The sequence below is a fragment of the Esox lucius genome, chromosome 23 (genome assembly GCF_011004845.1).
Source record: "Esox lucius isolate fEsoLuc1 chromosome 23, fEsoLuc1.pri, whole genome shotgun sequence".
Lineage (NCBI taxonomy): Eukaryota > Metazoa > Chordata > Actinopteri > Esociformes > Esocidae > Esox > Esox lucius.
Window position 1 is genome coordinate 17667966 of NC_047591.1, and position 21052 is coordinate 17689017.

General features: G+C 46.5%; 1 protein-coding gene across 5 annotated transcripts in view; it reads left to right on the plus strand.

Annotated features, from left to right (window-relative positions):
* The window catches only part of plxna4 (plexin A4), a 256250-nt gene that overhangs the window by 226280 nt on the left and 8918 nt on the right, over positions 1 to 21052 (plus strand). For 4 of the 5 annotated variants that reach the window (XM_029116984.2, XM_029116986.2, XM_029116983.2 and 1 more), the window contains exons 26-29: positions 5068 to 5171; positions 9495 to 9594; positions 12053 to 12243; positions 16762 to 16931. In XM_029116984.2, the coding sequence (XP_028972817.1) occupies positions 5068 to 5171; positions 9495 to 9594; positions 12053 to 12243; positions 16762 to 16931 (565 nt within the window). Of the gene's footprint in view, positions 1 to 5067; positions 5172 to 5417; positions 5486 to 9494; positions 9595 to 12052; positions 12244 to 16761; positions 16932 to 21052 lie in introns of those variants that run through there. The other variant, XM_029116987.2, reaches the window with a different exon arrangement.

Genomic DNA, 21052 nt, shown 5'->3' on the forward strand with positions numbered 1-21052 from the left:
AATGCCATACAGTTCATAAGCGCTATTTGTGGTGGAGGTAAACTTAATAAGAAACGTTAGTCAGTTTAACACAGTGCTTAAGGGTATGCAGCGATTGGCCCAACATGTAGCACTGTGCTGTAGTGGTTGAAGTCCGTCTCACGTGGGAGACCCGGGTTCGAATCCAGTAAGGGCAACATTTATTAATTTTAATTGCGGGCCGGCTGAACTAGGCTTGCCTGGTTCCTTTTCTGGTTTGGTATTGATTAGCATTCAGGTCTATGTGCATAACACATATTTTCTGGAGTCTGCAGATTTTGAATCAGCATAAACAGTATTCATCGGTTTTTAGAAGTATCAGAACAGCACAATGGTGAAGTGTGATTTATCACTTTGCATTGGCTATGGCATAGAAGGAGCCACTGTCTGAATAGTCAGAGCGAAACAGACCACCTCTAGACATTAAGGAATCCGTCTCTTCGGTGAGTGAACATTCGGAGGCCATTACTTGAGTCCTTGTGTTCCTTTGCATCCATTGATTTTGAAGACTTTTCCCTTAAATTACAACAGTCTTCAAATAGACATAAGTTGAGCCTCCCCAGGCCCTGGGAGAGATGAGCCCAGCTCTGCCTAACCCAGCTCCCATCACTGGGGCTGTCTGGTTGTCCTCCTTCCTCCCCAACTCCCCATCGATCCAACCTTGTTGACCACACTCTGACTTAGATGATTGATCAAGTAATCAATTGGGAGGCTCTCAGATCCCCAAACCTTTTAAACATTTATTTTTTCTATTGCTGTGAAACTCACAAGAAGATTCACTTTCTTTGTCTTAAGCTGGTTTCTCTTATCCTTCTCCTTGTTCCAGGAAGCTTGTTTGGTTCTCTTTGTTTTCTTCATTTCCTAATGCTTTTCTGAACCGTGTATTTGTAGACCTCTAATTGGCAGAGAAGAGGTGTTTAGGAGTGGTGGGCTCCCTCGGTGCATCCCATTCTTCCTGGAGAATGACTCCTTCTCCCAGTCTCACAATATAACATAGGCGCACTATGTCCTGGCAGCGTGGCCTGTCACACCTCAGCTTTATGTCTGTATGTGGAGCCCCGATGGGGGAGTTCCGTGGGGTAACGTGTCTCCCTGATAAGAGGAGAGATTGGATTAGCCTTTAGACGAGCGCTCCTGTGTGAAATTGTTTCATGGCGCCCACCGGGCAGTGTGTGTTTTTTTATGATCGTTCTTTTATTAGTGGAGAATTGGAAATTTGACTGAAGGGAGTGTTTAGTGGAGTAAGTGTGTGTAGTGGGGGAGCAGGGTGTGTGTGTGTCTGTGTGTGTTTAGGGGTTGTCTTTATGTACTAAAAGACACAATAAGCAGAATGATATTAAACAGAAGGGAACAGTCCATTCTGGACAACATCAGGTCTCAGCATTATTCTACTAATAGTTCTAACATGCCTCCTGAGTCACACATGCCCCCCCATCCTGCTGCCCCACTACCCTGCTGCCCCACTACCCTGCTGCCCCACTACCCTGCTGCCCCACTACCCTGCTGCCCCACTACCCTGCTGCCCCCCCATCCTGCTCCCCACTACCCTGCTGCCCCACTACCCTGCTGCCCCCCCATCCTGCTCCCCACTACCCTGCTGCCCCACTACCCTGCTGCCCCCCCATCCTGCTCCCCACTACCCTGCTGCCCCACTACCCTGCTGCCCCCCCATCCTGCTCCCCACTACCCTGCTGCCCCACTACCCTGCTGCCCCACTACCCTGCTGCCCCCCCATCCTGCTCCCCACTACCCTGCTGCCCCCCCATCCTGCTGCCCCCCCATCCTGCTGCCCCACTACCCTGCTGCCCCACTACCCTGCTGCCCCACTACCCTGCTGCCCCACTACCCTGCTCCCCCACTAACCTGCTCCCCCCACTAACCTGCTCCCCACCTACCCTGCCCCCCCCACCTGCTTGTACTTGTCTGTGTGTGTTTGTCTGTCTGAGTGTGTGTGTGTGTGTGTGTGTGCGTGTGTGTTTGTCTGTCTGAGTGTGTGTTTGTGTGTGTGTGTCTGAGTGTGTGTGTGTGTGTATCTCAAATGTATTTTCAATCAATCAATCAAATGTATTTATAAAGCCCTTTTTACAACAGCAGTTGTCACAAAGTGCTTTTACAGGAAAACCCGGCCTTAAACCCCAAGGAGAAAACAACAGTAGTGTTGAATTTCAGTGGCTAGGAAAAACTCCCTAAGGTCGAATTTTAGGAAGAAACCTAGAGAGGACCCAGGCTCAGAGGGGTGACCAGTCCTCTTCTGGCTGTGCCGGGTGAGATATTAAGAGTCCAATTGGAATAATGAATAAATGCATGTGGGCTAAATCCAGAGTCTATTTAAATAGTGACTAGGTCAGAAGTATGACCAGATGGACAAGGACAGGGACAGCAATGGGCCCCCTAAACCAGGAACTCCGCAGGTGTGGACCAGGACCTCATGTCCTCCTAAAGTTTAAAACGGGAGGAGACTGGGAAAATTCAGAAAATGCATTCCTCATATCAACAACAATTTATAGTGGAGAAGGAGAACTTAGTGGGGAAGAACTAAGTGTCTGAGTGTGTGAGTGTCTGAGTGTGTGCCCATACTTTTTGTTTACATGTGGTCTCAGTAACGCAACACTACCTGGAGAACCTTCAACCTCATCAAAGCATCTCAGATGTGCTAGAGTCCTCTGAGATCTGGGCAGATTGGGAAATCAAAGCATTCTCATCTTACTATCATCTTACTTTCCTCAAAATCCATATTTTTTCGTTCCCTTTTCCCCACATTTCCTGTCTCCCCCTTTACGAGTCTGTTTCCTCTGGTCTATCCGGAGACTCAGTCCATTTGCATGTTGATAGAAAAACACAGAGAAATAGTAGAGAGACAGAGAAAACACTAGGAGGGTTTGTGTTACCTGGAGATTTGCAGTGCCAAAGTTATTCTCCTCAGCCCCTCTAAGACGTGTTTCATCATCCTTCCGGTGATTGCTGCTTTGTTTGTCTGCTTTGTGATGGAAATAGGAGATGACAGTGGCCAACGTCAGACGGAACAACAGCGACACAATAATGCTTTCATAATCAAAGGCAGCAAACAAAAGAAAATCACCCTCTTGTTTGTTTTCCGTGATGTATTTTATTTTCATAGAGAATAAGTTTGTGTCTTGTGTGGGGAGTTTGTTTTTCTTGACCTTGCTTTCATGCTGACAGTGCTGGAGTGGGGTACCTCTGGTTTAGTGGTATGGAGTTTTTCTGTGTTTTTGAGGGTGCAGTGTCTCTTGAAGGTAGTGCAGTAGGGCATCTCTTATGGGCGCAGTTTTGTGGTTTCTCTAGAAGCATGTAGTGATAGGATTTCTTTTTAAGGGGATGTTTCTGGAGAAGATAACCCTAAATGTTTTTAATTTCATTGATCTGGAAGACATGGTGCCTCATTTATCAATATTGCTTAGATATAATAAAAAATGACTATTAATGAATGGAATTAAGCGCACCGTTTTTATTGACTAGTAAAGAAACGTTGCCGCTTTGAAGAGATGGCAGTTAGGACAAGTTTCTTTAGTGTTGGGAAAGAAATGCCATCATTGTGGTTCTGCGGAAGGAATGAGTCAAGTGTTCCACCTCGTTCAGCATTGTGTTTACTTATAATATCAGCAAATTGATGATACTGTTCGATACCATTACTGTTCGATACCATTACTGTTCGATACCATTACTGTACGATACCGGACTGACAAGGTCCTATTTAAAAGTACTTGTCAAACTACACCCAAGATGGGAGTGCAGTTGGATATGCACTGGAAAGGCAGTTATCTTATTTTGCCTCTCTAAAATAAATGTAAAAGAATGAAAATGGTAAAGAAATATGTCGACTCTGCTTCTGAAAATAGGTCCCATCTGTCTCTAACAATGCTCTCTCTCTGACAAATGCAGAGTATGGTATCTCTTACATTGGAGATTCAGCTTCCTATTCCATTTCCTATTTTCTCTGTCTGTTATAATTCAACATTGGTTTTATATGAGGTTAGTATAATTTAACAATAGAGTACTTTATATGGATTCTTATCGTTAAAAATTAAGTGCCGTGGTCAATTTCCATTAAATATCGTAGCCTGTTTAGAAAAACTGCACGAAAGGTGCAAATTGAAAAAACTTTTAAATATTACTTATTTTTCAGATGTCATTCATACATCAACTATTAATTCCTCATGAATTAATGTAAGGTTCAGAAGCAGTGTCCTTCCACCACTTGGCACTTATGCATGGTCATGGCTGTGGCACTTACACATGGTATTGATATGTTGATAAACCCCACACTTTGCTCAAGATGAGGGATTGCACACCTGGTTTACAGACAGATTTGTGCATATGCACACTGGATAAATGAACTCCCTGGTGTGTTGAATTTAGTAAATTGCTGAACTGATCCGCTAGCTCGGTTGGTCTGGCCCTAGTTGGGACAAAATCCTGCAGTTCCAGCGCTCACCACTAAGGGAAGGGTACAGTGATGTGGTTTCCCTGGCTGAGGTGGGAAGTCCATCTGAGTGGGGAAGCAGTGGTATGGTTTCTCCAGATCCAACGTAATAACTGTTGAAGGTGGCTCGGCAAAGGGCTTATTCCTGGTCGATGGTGGAAAGCGCTCAGCATGGGCGCCGGCAACCTGCCACAGATGAAAAAGGAAGTAGGGGCCTCTGCTAGCAGGGATAATCACGCGCATCGATCCAGCAGAGGCCTCTACTCTGCTTTCTAACAAAGAGCCGTGTGTGATTAATTTACCTCCTTTCTTTTTCCTACATCGCTTGTCCTGTATCTCTTCTCCCTTGCTACTGCTTATATCTCTCCCATTTGTTCTGCTTCTCGGAATAGCTACTTTGAAGCCTGGGAATCTCACGCTTGCCTCAAAGTAATGATTACAGGAAGTCTGTTTCCGTATCACGTGGCCTCCCTCCTTACACTTGACTGAAATGTGGCTGTGTGCAGAACCCAGAACATCATTCAGCTGTACATCCACTCTGTCATCACTATGGGATATATCTGTGATTGTTCCCTAACCCATGTGTCTTTGTCTCCGCCCCCTCACAGAGTGGCGTCAAGGCAGAGGTCAGCGGACCATTCTGATGGACGAAGATCTCTCAACAAAGATTGAGAGTGACTGGAAGAGACTCAACATGCTTTCCCACTACCAGGTATATCCATCACTATGTAGAATACCCATAGCTATACCATCAGGCAAAAGTTTTGATCTACCACCCTTGTTTCTAGTGTATACCTGCCCCTCAATTTGCATACACAGATTGTTTAGAACGAACAGTGTTGAGGAACAGAATTAGTTCTGGTTTGTTCTACTCTGAAGTTTGGATTGGCGGTATTTAATGTTAATAATAACTCTAAAATCACAGTGTTTCCAAGTAAACCCTCTGCACTGATTTGAGGTAAACATGTGGTAGGCGAGTAGATGCAAATCATCAGAGGATCCACGTCCAGGTTCCTGTGTGGACGAGATGTTTGAATTCCAGGTACTCTCAAAATGCAGACAGCGCTCTTCTAGACAAATTCATATCGCTCTCCCACGAGTAACCTGGTTTCACTACTGTGTCATTCCATTTCCTGGTAAAATGTTGCCGGTCCAACCTCATAAATGTTTGATAAAATCGATTCCCCTATAAAGGTCTCCTTGAAAATCAAACACGAACACACAATCACACACACACAATATAACACAGACTCATTATCTCACACACGCACGCGCGCACACACACAGTGAAACACGCAAACACACGCGGAGCTCGTGGTTCTTTTTTCATATAGACCTCCTGATCTCATCATATCGAGCCGGAGGGAGATTTGTGTTTTGCATTTGTTTATCTGATTCTATCTGTACCGCCTGCCTCGCCGTATCTCTCCCTCCTCCCTCGCTTCTCCCCCTTCCCTCCTCCCGCTTCTCGCTCCTCCCTCCCTTCTGCAGCATTCTGACTTCTGGAGTCATCAGCCAGTCTCTGTTGTTTCTGTTTACAAACCCAGCCGTTCAGCAGAGAGACAGACAGCACCTCCACCCCGAACACTGAGCCAAACAGAAACTCATTAAAAATCTCGCTTTGATTAGAACTCTGCAAGTCAGTTGTGACTGTATGAAACGACGCTTTAGCACTCTAGCTAATATTACAAGAGTAAGATTACCAAACGCGAGCGTAGAGTTTTCTCAAGACGTCAGTGTCTGTGTGTCTCGACAGCGTTGGCTATGTGTTTATGTTGTTGACATGCAGGGCTGATGAAGCCGTCTGATCAGATTGTTCTTAAGAGCGCTGTATCAGTCTGTCTCCATGAAGTCTGACATATCGGATGGGCTCAGACGAAGCGAGAAAGAAGGATATGGAGAATCCTGTATTAGCAAGCTTAAAAGCCTCCATGGAGCAATTGAATGAACACACAAAGGCACCTCCTTTAATGTCTCTAAATGGGCTATGTTGATGTTGGTAATGATGGCGCCGGGTAGGTTTCAGATCTTACAACTGCTAGTAAAACCCTGAATGGATGTTGAGTTTGAAAGGTAGAAATAGGAAGCCAGTGAAGAGGGTTTGTGATTGCCATCTTCACTGCAGCATCACAGTGTTTGTAATGTGTGAATCTTCACAATGATATCACTGCTGTGTGATTTCAGCTTTCATTTCAGAGAATAGAATATTGTAGACTATAATCAAAGAGAATGGACCAAATCACCCAAGTACAAGAAGAGAAAAATAGGAAGAAAGTTAACTCTGTACTGTCCATCCAACTACTCCACGTGTGAATGATCCGATCCCACTGGACCTCAAACAGCAATCGCATTTTGTTGTAGAGTAGGATGAACACGCTCCGTTCAGCTGAGGGCTAGGTGATAAGTTGACGAGTGGAATCAGTTGTATTTGTCCGGGGCTGCGACAAAAATGTGTGTAAACACTTTTCAGAAGCCTTCTGAAAATGGTGCAGTCTTCAGACTCCAATCAATCCTGAATTCTATCCCCCTAGAAGAGCGATAATGATCAGTGACAGACTATTCCTTTTGTATTCATGACTCTCTGCCTCTTCGTCTCCTTATTGGCTGTGACCCGGTAGACCTCTGTTCCCGCGGTAATAGACCGGGCGCTTCCAGGTCGTTACCGAAGGGAGGGTCTGACTGACAGGACCCCCCTGGAGTTATCACCTGAGGCAGGGGACAGGGGTTATGGATTTGGGGGTGGGGGTGGGGGGTTGGAGGCGCATGGATGACCACAGGGGAAGGCAGTTGTATTGCTGTGGCAACTCTCTGCCTGAGGAGCTGATGAGAGAAGATAAACTCAAATGTGCATCACTCTGATGTCCTTCCATTGTCACACTCACAGAACACATTCTACTCCAGCAGGATGCCTAAATACACCTAAAGACAGACACATACCCTGAGGGACCCCCCCACACACACTGTTAACCCCCTACACACGAGCCAGAGACATATACTGTCGTCCATAACAAAGCAGTTGACCGTCAGAAAGACAGATATTGATAAAGACTGACGATTTGTACATTCACTTCTTGGCCACCATCCATCCATCCATAAGCCAGAGTGATGGACTGTTGGAAATGGGAGCGGAATGAGTCTCGCTTCTTCATTATTTTGTAAATAGCACCTAAGCCGGCATCCTTCCGAACAAGGTTTTCTTGAAGGGTGTTTCCAGGGGCTTGGGGGGGGGGGGCTACACGTCGCATACCCCTTAAATTAAATTGCACGGCCGCAGGCGTGGGATGGCGTGGGTGTGGCAGACAAGATGGTGAGGAAGAATGGATTAAGAGTCTGATTGGAATTGGAGATGAGAAAATGAAGACAGAAGTTAATTCAGTTTTTTTTTTGGGGGGGGGGGGGGGGGGGGGCAAGGACAGTGTGAAGGAGGGGTGGAATGTAGGAGGGAGTGTAGATAGGAAGGTGGGTAAAATTCCACTAATTCACAACCAGCCCTATCAACTGATACCTGGATTGCCTTTCCATAAAAGCAGCCAGAATGAAATAATGTGTTAACTCATGAAATATAATGTGTTGACAACTGGATTATAATGACGTGTTAACACCTGGATTAGAATAATGTGTTAACACCTGGATTAGAGTAATTTGTTAACGCCTGGATTACAATAATGTGTTAATAACTGGATTCGAAAAATGTGTTAACACCTGGATTATAAAAATGTGTCAAAACCTGGATTGAAGTCATGTTTTGATCATAGTTATAGTAGTTGATTGTAACATTGTTCTAACACCCGACACATTGTCTTCCTTCTACATCAGTCGTATGTTCATATCGGATCCTTGTTTAAAACACTGCGAGAGTCCTGTCGGTATACTCTCACTGCATTAGAGACCTGCATTTCTAAAAGCCTGTTTGCATCTCCCTATTCTGGACCCGTGAAATTGTTCCACATTGTAATTAAGAGCTGTTCACCCTCATGGAATCAGTCACTCTAAATCTCTTGCTTACAGTAGCATCAGCTTGTAGCCCGTACTACCGCTGAAGGAAGACAGTCTAGCGTGGAAATTTGGATGAGCGCTGTCTTCTAACGGTGTAATGCTGTTCTTATTATAGGCCGTGTTTTCTTATGTCCTGTAGGCTGTGTCAGTATTGTAGCCCAGTATCGTAGCTCCTCTTATAGTAGTAAACATGTAGGATTAGTGATAAGGGACCATGTGGGCAGGACTGGGGACCAGGGCGTTATATAAACACGTTATGCTCCAGAGGTACGCAAAAGAAAATGTATCATCTAATGAAACCCCCACGAACACACCCTAAGGGACCCCCCAACCCCCCAAACAATCTATGAAATAAACCACTCCTTCAATTAACTCTACCTTATGCAGTGTGTGTGTGAGATCACTCATTCTGCCGGTTCATTTCTACCATTTTCAGTTTGTTGACAAGCAGGAACCCATATCTCTTGCTCCCTCTCACACCAAGAGGAGGGGCATTATGGAAAGTAGAGGTGTTGATAGGCACCCGCTCTGTGCTCTACTGCTGTCACTTATCGTACGTACGCTCTGATTGGATCTCACTGAAAGGCTCCCGAGGAATACACTGATAACTGCAGTGGATCAGTCACTTAGCAGACACTTATCCAGAGCCACTTAAAATCGATGCATTCGTCTTAATATAGGTATGTGGGACAACTATACACTGACAGTAAGTAGAGTGGGATTTCATAGCTGAACATGCTCACAATACCTCCTTAGGAGCCCCACGTTGAGCTTCTCGGGGAATTGCTCTGTCTAAATAATTCACTTGGCAGAAACAGAGCAGTGATTGGTCATTCTGAAACATGATGATTGGTCAATCTTAAAGATGGTGGTTGGCCATTCTGAAACAAGGTGATTGGTCACAGGGCGATTGGACAATCTGAAACATAGTGATTGGTCATTCTGAAACAGGGTGATTGGTCGTTCTGAAACAGGGTGATTGGTGTTTACTAATCCTTAATTTAATGTGATCTCTCTCTTGCTGTCTCTCTTTCTCCAGGTACCTGATAACTCAGTAATGGCCCTGGTCCCCAAGCAGGTGACTGCCTACAACTCGGTCAACAACTCCACCGTGTCCAGAACCTCTGCCAGTAAATACGGTATGGATAACCAAACACTGTGAGGAAGGACAGATGGGGATGCAGTGGATTTTGGGAGCACACATTTCCGGCACACTTCCCGCTTTCTTTTGTGGATAGGAGCTTCTCCTCTAGATAAGACTGTAAACTGTGGCACCCCTGCATTTCCCAGAAGGCCGTGTGCCTGAAGGTCAGACAGGAACAACCGTGTCCTTCAAAACCAAATGGTCCTATAGTCACACGTACAAACACGCATTATCCCAACACACTCACACACGTGTTCTCTCATAACCCACATGGGAACACACAGACACACACATTATCACGACACACTCACACACGTGTTCTGTCATAATCCACATGAGAACACAAACGTTTCACATTCACATCTCTTTGTTGTGAATTTTAATAAAAATGTGGCGAAACAGAGATTTCGACGTCAAAATTAATCTCAGAAAACACCACAGGTATCCCCCTGCACAAGCTGTTCATTCCTCAGACTAGTATAGCTCTATCTTTCACTATTAAATACAAAGGCTAAATTAGCTAAACTTTTTAGCTAAGCGGTAAATATGTCCAATTAGCTAAACCGTAAAGATGTCCCTATTTATCCATCCGGTGCTGTTAGGGGAATAGTGACACAGTCCCAGAGGGACAGAACCGAGGCTACAAAATAACCAGATTTAACGGGATAACAGGGAGAGAACAGAGAAATCAGAGGGAAATAATGTCTTTGACTTAACTTCCTCCTGGGACTGGAGATTTAGTACCAAATGCTAACATGTCCTCTATATAGTGCACTAGTTTGTACCAGAATCTTATTTAGGAATAGGGTGCACTAGATAGGGAATCGGGTGCCGTTTGGGACTCCAGACTGTGACTGCCGTGCTCTGGCTCGGTGTTCTCTTGAACCTGAGAGGAAGCCATCAAATCAAAGACACTGCCGGACTGGCCACAAAGTAGATCAAAGACACCGCCGGTCGGCCACAAACACTCTAGACACATCAAATGACGGCGTTATCAGCCTGCCACTGCCTCATCTACATGACCAGTCTCACCTCCTCTCCTCACCTCCTCTCCTCACCTTAGTTGCCTCACCTCAATTTAGACCAAAGCAAAAACTGTGATGAAAGAGAGAGGGAAGGATGGAGGCAGAGAGGGATGGAGGAAGACAGAATATCACATCTCTCACTTGGGGAATTGACTTCAAACGATGCCAGGGCCACTTGAGGAACAGAGGAGGTGTGGATAGGGACTTTGTACTGACTAATCATCACAGTGGAAAAAGATAGAGGAGAGCAGAGATAGAGGAAAATTAGAGAAGGAAAAAGAAGAGGGTGGGAGAAAGATGGAGAGTAAGGGATGATGGGAGGAGAAGGGAGAAGGGATGAGAGTAATGTTTGGTTCCCTTGAGGATAGTGAAATGACATGTTTGCTCAGAGGCCGAACCTACGAGGAGTTTAGTTAAGCTGCTGTCAGAGGGTACAGTAGGTGTGCACGTGCGTGTTTGTAGCTGTGTGTGTGTGTGTGTGTGCTGAAATATGCCCCTGCCATGAGGCAGTGAACTAGCTTGATGCTGAGTCAAAGCAGTGTGATATCAGGCAGCGTGTCATTACCATGACGAGTCAACGCCGACATGCCTCCCTGGAGCCATCGTTCAAATACACAACACACATACAAACACACACACACACAATACAATATTTTCTCTATCTATATCTCTAGCACTTTACTTCCGTATCTCTCTCTCTCCATCATTCACTCCCAGCATTTCACTCTGGAAGAACAGATTGATTTCTGCTGCGTCTGCCTTGGCCAAAACACACTTTATTTCCCGTCGCCTCTCCCTCGACCGGCAGCCCTACCGATCAATTATTTTCACACTATGTAAACATTCAGTGAGCCGGTGTGCTTTTAAATGTCATCGCCACTCTCGTCCAATCTAGCCACATGAATATTTCATCCCGCTTGACACCTATTCGATTTTGTTTCCGCCAGTAGTGTGCCAAAGCAACCCCCCCCCCACCCTCCCAAGAGAAGACTGCATGAAAAATTAACCACGCGCACACTATTGTAAAAGTTTCAAGGCTCGGTAGCTTCCAACTGAACCCAGACAAACTATCGATTCCTCGACCGAATTCGGCTTCTCCTGTTGACTGTCGCGTGGAATAACTAGCCTGGCTTGCCCGCTGCATCATGCTTGTGTTTTGTCTGTATCGTGTTTTGATGGTGCCTGTGTTTAATGTGTGTTTTGTCTATGTTGTTGTCTCTCACCCTTGTCGTTCTATGGTGGCGACCTGAACAGTACTGTGCTGGCTCAGATGTTTTCTTTTCACATCTCCTCTGTTAGGTGTGTCCCCTCTCTCTTCCCTACGTCTGTCAGTAATAATGTCTGTGTTGATCACGTCATATCTTCAAAGTCTGTCCGTGCTGTGTGTCTGTCACATCCTGACGGCGCCCTTTGCATGTCGTTCCGCAGAGAACATGATCAAGTACACAGGGAGCCCCGACAGTCTGCGTTCCCGCACCCCCATGATCACCCCCGACCTGGAGAGCGGGGTCAAAGTGTGGCACCTGGTGAAGAACCACGAGCACGGAGACCAGAAAGAGGGGGACCGCGGCTCCAAGATGGTCTCCGAGATCTACCTGACTAGGCTGCTGGCCACCAAGGTGACTTAACTCACACACCTATCCATCCTAGAGTTAAAGTGACTTAACTCACACACACCCACCCATCCTAGAGTTAGAATGACTTAACTCTCACACACCCGCCCATCCTAGAGTTACAATGACTTAACTCACACACACCCATCCATCCTAGAGTTACAATGACTTAACTCACACACACTCATCCATCCTAGAGTTACAATGACTTAACTCACACACCTATCCATCCTAGAGTTACAATGACTTAACTCTCACACACCCATCCATCCTAGAGTTACAATGACTTAACTCACACACCCATCCATCCTAGAGTTACAATGACTTAACTAACACACACTCATCCATCCTAGAGTTACAATGACTTAACTCACACACCTATCCATCCTATAGTTACAATGACTTAACTCTCACACACCCATCCATCCTAGAGTTACAATGACTTAACTCACACACCCATCCATCCTAGAGTTACAATGACTTAACTGACACACACTCATCCATCCAAACACATGAATTTACATTATTATGGATTTTTTTCATTCACCCAAAGCAATTTGCTGGCAAACAACATTTATTATTTTAAATAAAATACAGGTCCCCCGTCATATTTTTTGAAAACTAATAATTTCCCCTGCATATGTACAATACGGTCACTTACTAACCCTCCATAGGACAAATGAACAGACCCAGAGAACGTAGTTTGCCCACATACAGCCTCTTTGGTTTTATGCATTGTGTCATTTAAACACCAAGCAGATTATGCAAAATTCTGAATGTCAGATCAATTTGAAGCTGCGTTCATTAGAAGCAGCAGTGAATACAAACGTCTTTCAGATGGACTCTAGGCACTTCAGGTGAAATAAATTATTCAAATATAATATTATTTCTGTTCCCCCATAGGCATTGAGCCCTAAGTGGAAGTGCTGTATGTAGGGGCTAATATGCCCTTTTTAAATCTCAGCAGCCTGATTATGTAGGAGACAATGGGAAAACCCTATAGAGATGTGAAGGCTTTTTCTGCAGATGTAGATTTTGTCTGGAGAGAAAAACAGAAATAAAAAATAGCCATAAAATCCGTCCCTTTGAGCACACCTCGGCACGATGGCCCATCAGGAAATTGGGTAATTCGTTTGAGAGGGAAACATGACTTTGATCCCACTGCTCAATGCAAATTACCAATCCAATTGCTAATGATAAGCCTCCTTTTTTTCCATTTTCCAGAAACACAGAAAGAGAAAAAGTAAGATCAAGAGAGAGAGGGATGAGTGTAAAGAAAGAATATTCCAAAGTGGCAGGTTGTAATTTATGATTAATGAAACATTCAACGGTTTGGGTTTGATCTGTGGCCGCTGTTTGTTTAGCGCTTCAGACAGACCGCACTCGTTCTGGTTCCGTTTTGTGGTTCTATAATGGGAACATCAAGTGGTACGATTCACACGTGTACACACACACACACACTCATCAACTGAATCGAGATGAGGGGAGAGCATTGGAGTGTCGGCTGTCGTTTCTCCGGGCTTGCTGTGATTGCCAGCGAGAAGTCACCGTAGAGCCATGTAATTAATATGACAGCGCTCTCTGTATGATGCACATGTACCAGACACACTCAGACAACACACTCAGACAACACACTCCCTCAGTCAGCCATTCACAGACAGAGACACACCCACACAGTTTGACACAACACGCCTATGCAGACAAACACGTTCTCCACCGTGCTAAGCAATGTTCCATTTCCCTGTGATGACCCTGGTCGGGGCAGGCTAGGTAGAGGCAGTGATGGCAGGCTAGGTAGAGGCAGTGATGCCAGGCTAGGCAGAGGCAGTGATGCCAGGCTAGGCAGAGGCAGTGATGCCAGGCTAGGCAAGAGGCAGTGATGCCAGGCTAGGCAAGAGGCAGTGATGCCAGGCTAGGCAAGAGGCAGTGATGCCAGGCTAGGCAAGAGGCAGTGATGCCAGGCTAGGCAAGAGGCAGTGATGCCAGGCTAGGCAAGAGGCAGTGATGCCAGGCTAGGCAAGAGGCAGTGATGCCAGGCTAGGCAAGAGGCAGTGATGCCAGGCTAGCCAAGAGGCAGTGATGCCAGGCTAGCCAAGAGGCAGTGATGGCAGGCTAGGCAAGAGGCAGTGATGCCAGGCTAGCCAAGAGGCAGTGATGGCAGGCTAGGCAAGAGGCAGTGATGGCAGGCTAGGCAAGAGGCAGTGATGGCAGGCTAGGCAAGAGGCAGTGATGGCAGGCTAGGCAAGAGGCAGTGATGGCAGAGTAGGCAAGAGGCAGTGATGGCAGGCTAGGCAGAGGCTGTGATGGCAGTCTTTCCAGACGGATTGTTTTATTGAAATAACCGGTTCATCTTGGGAACCATCTCTCTTGGTGAGGGGTGACTGGACCGATGGCCCTGTAATGAAATGCATGTGGCTTTCACATCACTGTAAATACCAGAGGAAGGCCCGGCTCTGGCACGGCCTGTATTACATCCGTCACTCTGAGAGGCGGGGGTGGGGTTCTCAACTCCTCCCCCCTCTTTCTATATAGTATATAGATGTATTTACAATGACTTAACTAACACACACCCATCCACCTTAGTGTTACAATGACTAAATTCACACACCCATCCACCCAAGAGTTACAATGATTTAACTCACACACCCATCCACCCAAGAGTTACAATGATTTAACTCACACACCCACCCATCCTAGAGTTACAATGATTTAACTTACACACCCATCCATCCTAGAGTTACAATGACTTAACTTACACACCAATCCATCCTAGAGTTTCAATGATTTAACTCACACATCCATTCACCCAAGAGTTACAATGACTTAACTTACACATCCATGAGCTTTTATCTGCATCACTCTGAGAGGGGTAGGTGCATGACTCCTCCCCTGTCTTTCTATGCAGTATATATCTATACCGTATAGGTCTTTCTGCTTTAGTGTGTCCTTTACACGGTTTGTTTTGTTTCCACTCTACCTACATGACACGATGGTTCGCCTGCCAGTCCACTTGAGTGCATTCCAGATTACAGTGTTTAAAGTGCAGTGTAATGACAGGATATGTTTCTGTGTGTGCGCGTGTGCGTTTCTAATGGCAGCTCTTGCACTCATGTGGACAGAATTGGGACCGTCACAATGGTGTTGCCTGAAGGATTCCTTCCCTGAAACGTGGTGTTGACACCCGTCACGTACAGTCAGACAGTATTTACGCGTGCGACCCCTCCGTCCTCCTTGCCAGTGAACCGTGGCCACGAGGCGGGGGTGTCGGGGCAGAAATTAATGTCTTCATCTTCGCATGCAGCCGACAGAAACCTGTCCGAAATACGGGACACGGTAGAATTGTGGTTGTGATTGTCAGCTAACGGGATTCTACTCTTCACCCGCTACCCTTGCTCTCCTCTCCCTCACTCTGTCATCGCTCCAGACAAAATTGGATTTCTGTTTTCCGCCCTCATGCACGCCTCATATCTGACATACTGGGCACGCGTGTCTCTTCTCATATGGGCTTCCCTCACTGTCGCTTTCTTCATCCCCCTCTTCTTCTCTCTTCTCTTCTCAGCTCCCCTCCTCTTCTGTCCTCTCATTCTATCAGCTCATTTGTAACAAGTGGATTAGATTCTCTCTTTTTTTTTATCTCTCTCGTTCCCTCTCTCTTCTCTCGTCCTTAAAGTCGACAACATTAAATCAAATTAGGGTCAATGGTGCATTGTGGGAGCTAATCCCAGTGCACAAAGAGGCTTAGGAGATGTGCCTCCTGTTCCCAGATATTATTAAAAGTGAACTGTGGAAAAACAATTTCCCATATAAACCTTGAGATTGAGGACCAGAGAGAGACAAAGAGAGAGAAAAAACTCACGTATACACTGTCATTCGCACACGCTACACGCACACGTCAGTGAGTTACGCTTTCTGCAGGGAAATGTATACCTTAGATTCTAGGCTTAGCTGCTCTATGTAGATGTGCCTTTTGAATAGTGTTGGTCAGGGCTGGCTCCAGGCATTACCAACATAAGCTGTCGCTCCGACTACTAGGGACTCCCCAACCAATAAGTGAGAGTGGGCCCCAAATGAAATTTTGCATTTTGCTTAGGGTCCCCAAAAGGCTAAAGCTGGCGCTGGTCTTGGCTTATAATACCCCAGGACTACTCTGCTGTGGTAGTCCACTTAAAATTTGTTTATATTTGCATGTTTTTGAGTGTAACAGGCAATTTTCTTTTTATAGTTTTCTATTTATTTGACAATATATGTTCTCTATAACTAGAGAAATATAAAATATCTTGGAATATCCACTACAAACACATATCTCCATTGTAATCCTCATAAAATTAAGGCATGTTAGCCCGGCTGCTACAGACACATCATAGATTCACCAGACATGCATTCTGGGTAAGAGCCGCATCACGGTGAAACATGAATGTGTATTGGATCTGGTGGTATGTAACCCATGAATGGGCCACATTGTTGTTTCTGATGCCGCTCGGTCTGTGTTCTGTCCGTCACTCACCTCCCTCTCTGTTTCCACAGGGCACTTTACAGAAGTTTGTGGACGACCTGTTTGAGACCATCTTCAGCACGGCACACAGAGGCAGTGCCCTGCCGCTTGCAATCAAGTACATGTTTGACTTCCTGGATGAGCAGGCGGACAAACACAGCATCCACGACCCGCACGTTAGACACACATGGAAAAGCAACTGGTGAGACACCTTCACTCTGCTGTTAATTCACCATGTCCTGGGGTTATATCAATTGCCATTGGATGTGTAGGTCCCCCCAACACACACACACACACACACACACACACACACACAGCAGTCAGACACGCACATTGGCACATGCAGAGTCTTGGCTGGTGCGTAACGGTGCGCTCCCAGAGGAGACTGCACCACCCGGCCCTGTCTCAGCACCTCCATCACCACCATGCCGCCCCAGTGTCTTTGGTGTGCATATAATCTTCATTAAATCCAGTGACAGTGAGCTAATGCCGAAGGCGTCCAATCAAGTCAGCCACATCTGACGTTGCCACGGTCGCTGACCGGGGCCGCCGTGGCAGAGACCGGGCAGGCTAGGTGGAGGAAGTGGACTCCAAAATGAGTATCCTGTGATTAATTAAGAGTTGTGTCCCCCTCCTGAGGAGTTGTCAGGGTTAAATGACCTGGAGTGGATTAGGAGGGGAGAGAGTGGGAGGAGAGAGGGATAGAGGAGGGGGAACCAGGAAAAGAAACTGACTCAGTGGGAGTTAAACGCCATGCTAATAACTCATTAGCCCCTGGCCTTAGCCAAGGTCCCATCATGCATCACTCAGCTTTGGCCCGAAGAAGCGCATGAGGCCACCCGGGCCAGTGCTCGGGAATTGATGTACGAGGCAGTCGGTCAGAGGAGGGTGCGGGGGAGAGTATTTGTTTTACTTTATGGTCCTAATTTTTATAATTCAGTGCGTCTGCATTACTGCACCATTTGCAAAAGAGCGTGTTAAGTGTTTTCCGAAGGCTCCGCGGGTCGCTCTTACATTAAACATTAATGGAATCGCTCTCACAAGAGGGGACGTTAAACAGTCGTCCATCATAACACTGGTGACGCTCACACCGGGCTTAGTCCTTAACCACTGTCAGCCTGTTGGAGGGTCTCTCTCACGGGAGGCTTTGGAGCGAGTACTCCCCTCACCAGCCATTTGTCTGTCTGTCTGGGTGTGTCCCGGTGTCCGTCTGACTTTGGGATTGTGTGTGTCTCTGTGTCTGACTGACTGTGTGTTTGTGTCTCTGACTGTGTGTGTGTGGCTCTGGGTCCGTCTGATTGTGTGTGTGTCTTTGTCTGTCTGACTGTGTGTGTTTGTGGCTCTGTGTCTGTCTGATTGTGTGTGTGTCTCTGTCTGTCTGTGTGGCTCTGTGTCTGTCTGACAGTGTGTGTATCACTGTCTGTCTGACTGTGTGTGTGTGTGTCTGTCTGTGTGTGTCTCTGTCTGTCTGACTGTGTGTGTGTGTCTCTGTCTGTCTGACTGTGTGTCTGGGTGTCTCTGTGTCTGTCTGACTGTCTGTGTGTGTCTCTGTCTGTCTGACTGTGTGTGTGTGTCTCTGTCTGTCTGACTGTGTGTCTGGGTGTCTCTGTGTCCGTCTGACTGTGTGTGTGTCTCTGTCTGTCTGACTGTGTGTGTGTGGCTCTGTGTCTGTCTGACTGTGAGTGTGTGTCTCTGTCTGTCTGACTGTGTGTCTGGGTGTCTCTGTGTCTGTCTGACTGTGTGTGGGTGTCTCTGTCTGGGTGTCTCTGTGTCCGTCTGACTGTCTGTGTATGTCTCTGTCTGTCTGACTGTGTGTGTGTGTCTCTGTCTGTCTAACTGTGTGTCTGGGTGTCTCTGTGTCTGTCTGACTGTGTATGTGTGTCTCTGTCTGTCTGACTGTGTGTGTGTGTCTCTGTGTCTGTCTGACTGTGTGTCTAGGTGTCTCTGTGTCTGTCTGACTGTGTGTGGGTGTCTCTGTCTGTCTGACTGTGTGTCTGGGTGTCTCTGTGTCTGTCTGACTGTGTGTGTGTCTCTGTCTGTCTGACTGTGTGTGGGTGTCTCTGTCTGTCTGTCTGACTGTGTGTGTGTCTCTGACTGTGTGTGTGTGGCTCTGGGTCCGTCTGATTGTGTGTGTGTCTTTGTCTGTCTGACTGTGTTTGTAGCTCTCTGTCTGTCTGTGTGGCTCTGTGTCCGTCTGACTGTGTGTGTGTGTGTGTGTGTGTGTCTGTCTGTCTGACTGTGTGTGTGTGCCTCTGTGTCCGTCTGACAGTGTGTGTATCACTGTCTGTCTGACTGTGTGTGTCTCTGTCTGTCTGACTGTGTGTCTGGGTGTCTCTGTGTCTGACTGTGTGTGTGTGAAATTATGCTATCGTTGTTTGTCGCTACCTTTCCATGTCGATGTCCAACTTACGGCTGCAGCCGATGCCATCGGCGCGGTCAGAGTCCAGACCTTTCGGTCAGTCGTAGTGCATGTTAGAGTGCTGAATGACATGTAGGTATAGCAGTAGTCGTTAAGGCAGTTTCTCATCATTTAGTGGTCGATAATAGACCCTCTTCCTGTCAGCCGTGCTGTTTGATTCCCAGAATCAGGCTGGCACAGGAAGAGCTTCAGACAGACACAGACCTCTTATCATCAGTCACTCCAGGGCATGTTTGACTGTGTAATCATCTCCCTGCATATGCACTTCACTTGCCCTCTTCATCACTAATGTTTAGAGTGGGAAATAGTGAGAGAGACAATGACAGTGAGAGTGCACGTGTGGGTGCGTCTGGGTGTGCGCGCGTGTGCTGTCTAAGTGCACGTCTGTCTGCATCAGTGTGTGTGTTGCGTCTGGCTGATTCATCCACTCCGTTTGCCCCTTTAAAATGTGTCAGTATCGCCTACTTGCAAGCAGCCACTAAAATGTACGTAATCGTTAAATACTCAAATGTTCATGTACATTGTGAGCATTGCGTTTACGTGTGTATTTTGTTTTTTAACGTCGAGACTCCTCCAGCATCTCCAGATGGTCCGTTTTAGACTTGCAGTCTGTGTCAACATCTCTCGCCTCCGTCTTTCTTCAGTGTGCACGTGTGTGCCGTGCACCGGCAGGTTTAATTACCAGTTCCTACAGCGCGCTGGCACATGGGCGCTTCGTCACATAAACCCGTCCCAGTTCCAGTGGAAATGAAAGCAGCACAGCCCTCACAAGGTTGACACATCCAGCCTGGGGATGTATATTTCAGTCACTACTCCACAGTTTCTGTGGGGAGATTATATTAGATTTCGAGCCAGCTACAAGGACAGGCCTAGGGTGGCAACAATCTGGTAACTTTCCTAAAATCCCCAGGCTTTTCAGAAGTACTGGCTGGAGAATTTGGGATCTCCGGCTTATTACCTCTGAATTCCAGGGATTTTCCCATCCAGGTTTACTAGAAAATCGTGGGATTTGGGTTGAGTATGAATAGCAGGACCATGGGTCAGTATTTTCTCTAATCATCTTACATTTTTCAAAAACTGTTGATATTCCAAACGCCTTGCCTGGCCAAAGGCTCAAACTCCCCAGACACCTTCGAAAGCGACCAAATAATCAGATCATTGAAACCGACGGCTTCCTTCTGATTGGACCAAGAAACAAACGGGTTGGGGTAGAACACACATGAGTAAAGTGACATTTAGAAAAATTGACTTTGATAGTCGATTAGTTAGAGACGATCTGACCGCTGACAATTTATCACCTCAACTCACTTGGACGTTTGACTGCAATGAATGGAGTCTTGATTGAAATATGAAATGGACGACAGTGCGGCAGAAGCTTTCAGTTCAGACCGGGGCTTTGATGGACGCTGCTGCGTGAATAACATGCTCTACATGCAGTTAAGGGGTAACGGCTGGGTTCTGCAGCAGCGTTGGCAGAACAATAGTCGCAATTCATATGCAGCACAGCACACAATCATCTGCTAGCGATAGTCTGTCACGTTGATCTGTATTGTCACATTCAGTGAGCCTTGAATGTCATTACGGCCTTGTTCTGAAAACAGTGTGAAGAGACACCGCGTTAAATATGCCCTTTCCCCTCTGCGACCGCCTGAACCTTGACCTCGCATTGGCCAGCTGCGCCGGTTTGACGACAATCAAGTGTTGCACCGCGGCGGTGTTCATATCCTTTTTGATCCCCACCGCTAATCCGGGAAGATTTGTGCAGATTAATTCAGAGTCAGAATGCCAAGGTCTCCATCGCCAAATCCTCTTTTGTTAGGTCATGCAGCTGAATGGTTTTAAAGGAGGTCGGGGGTTTAGGGTAGCGCTGGGAGCGGCGGGGCGGGGGGGCTGTTCAAATGATT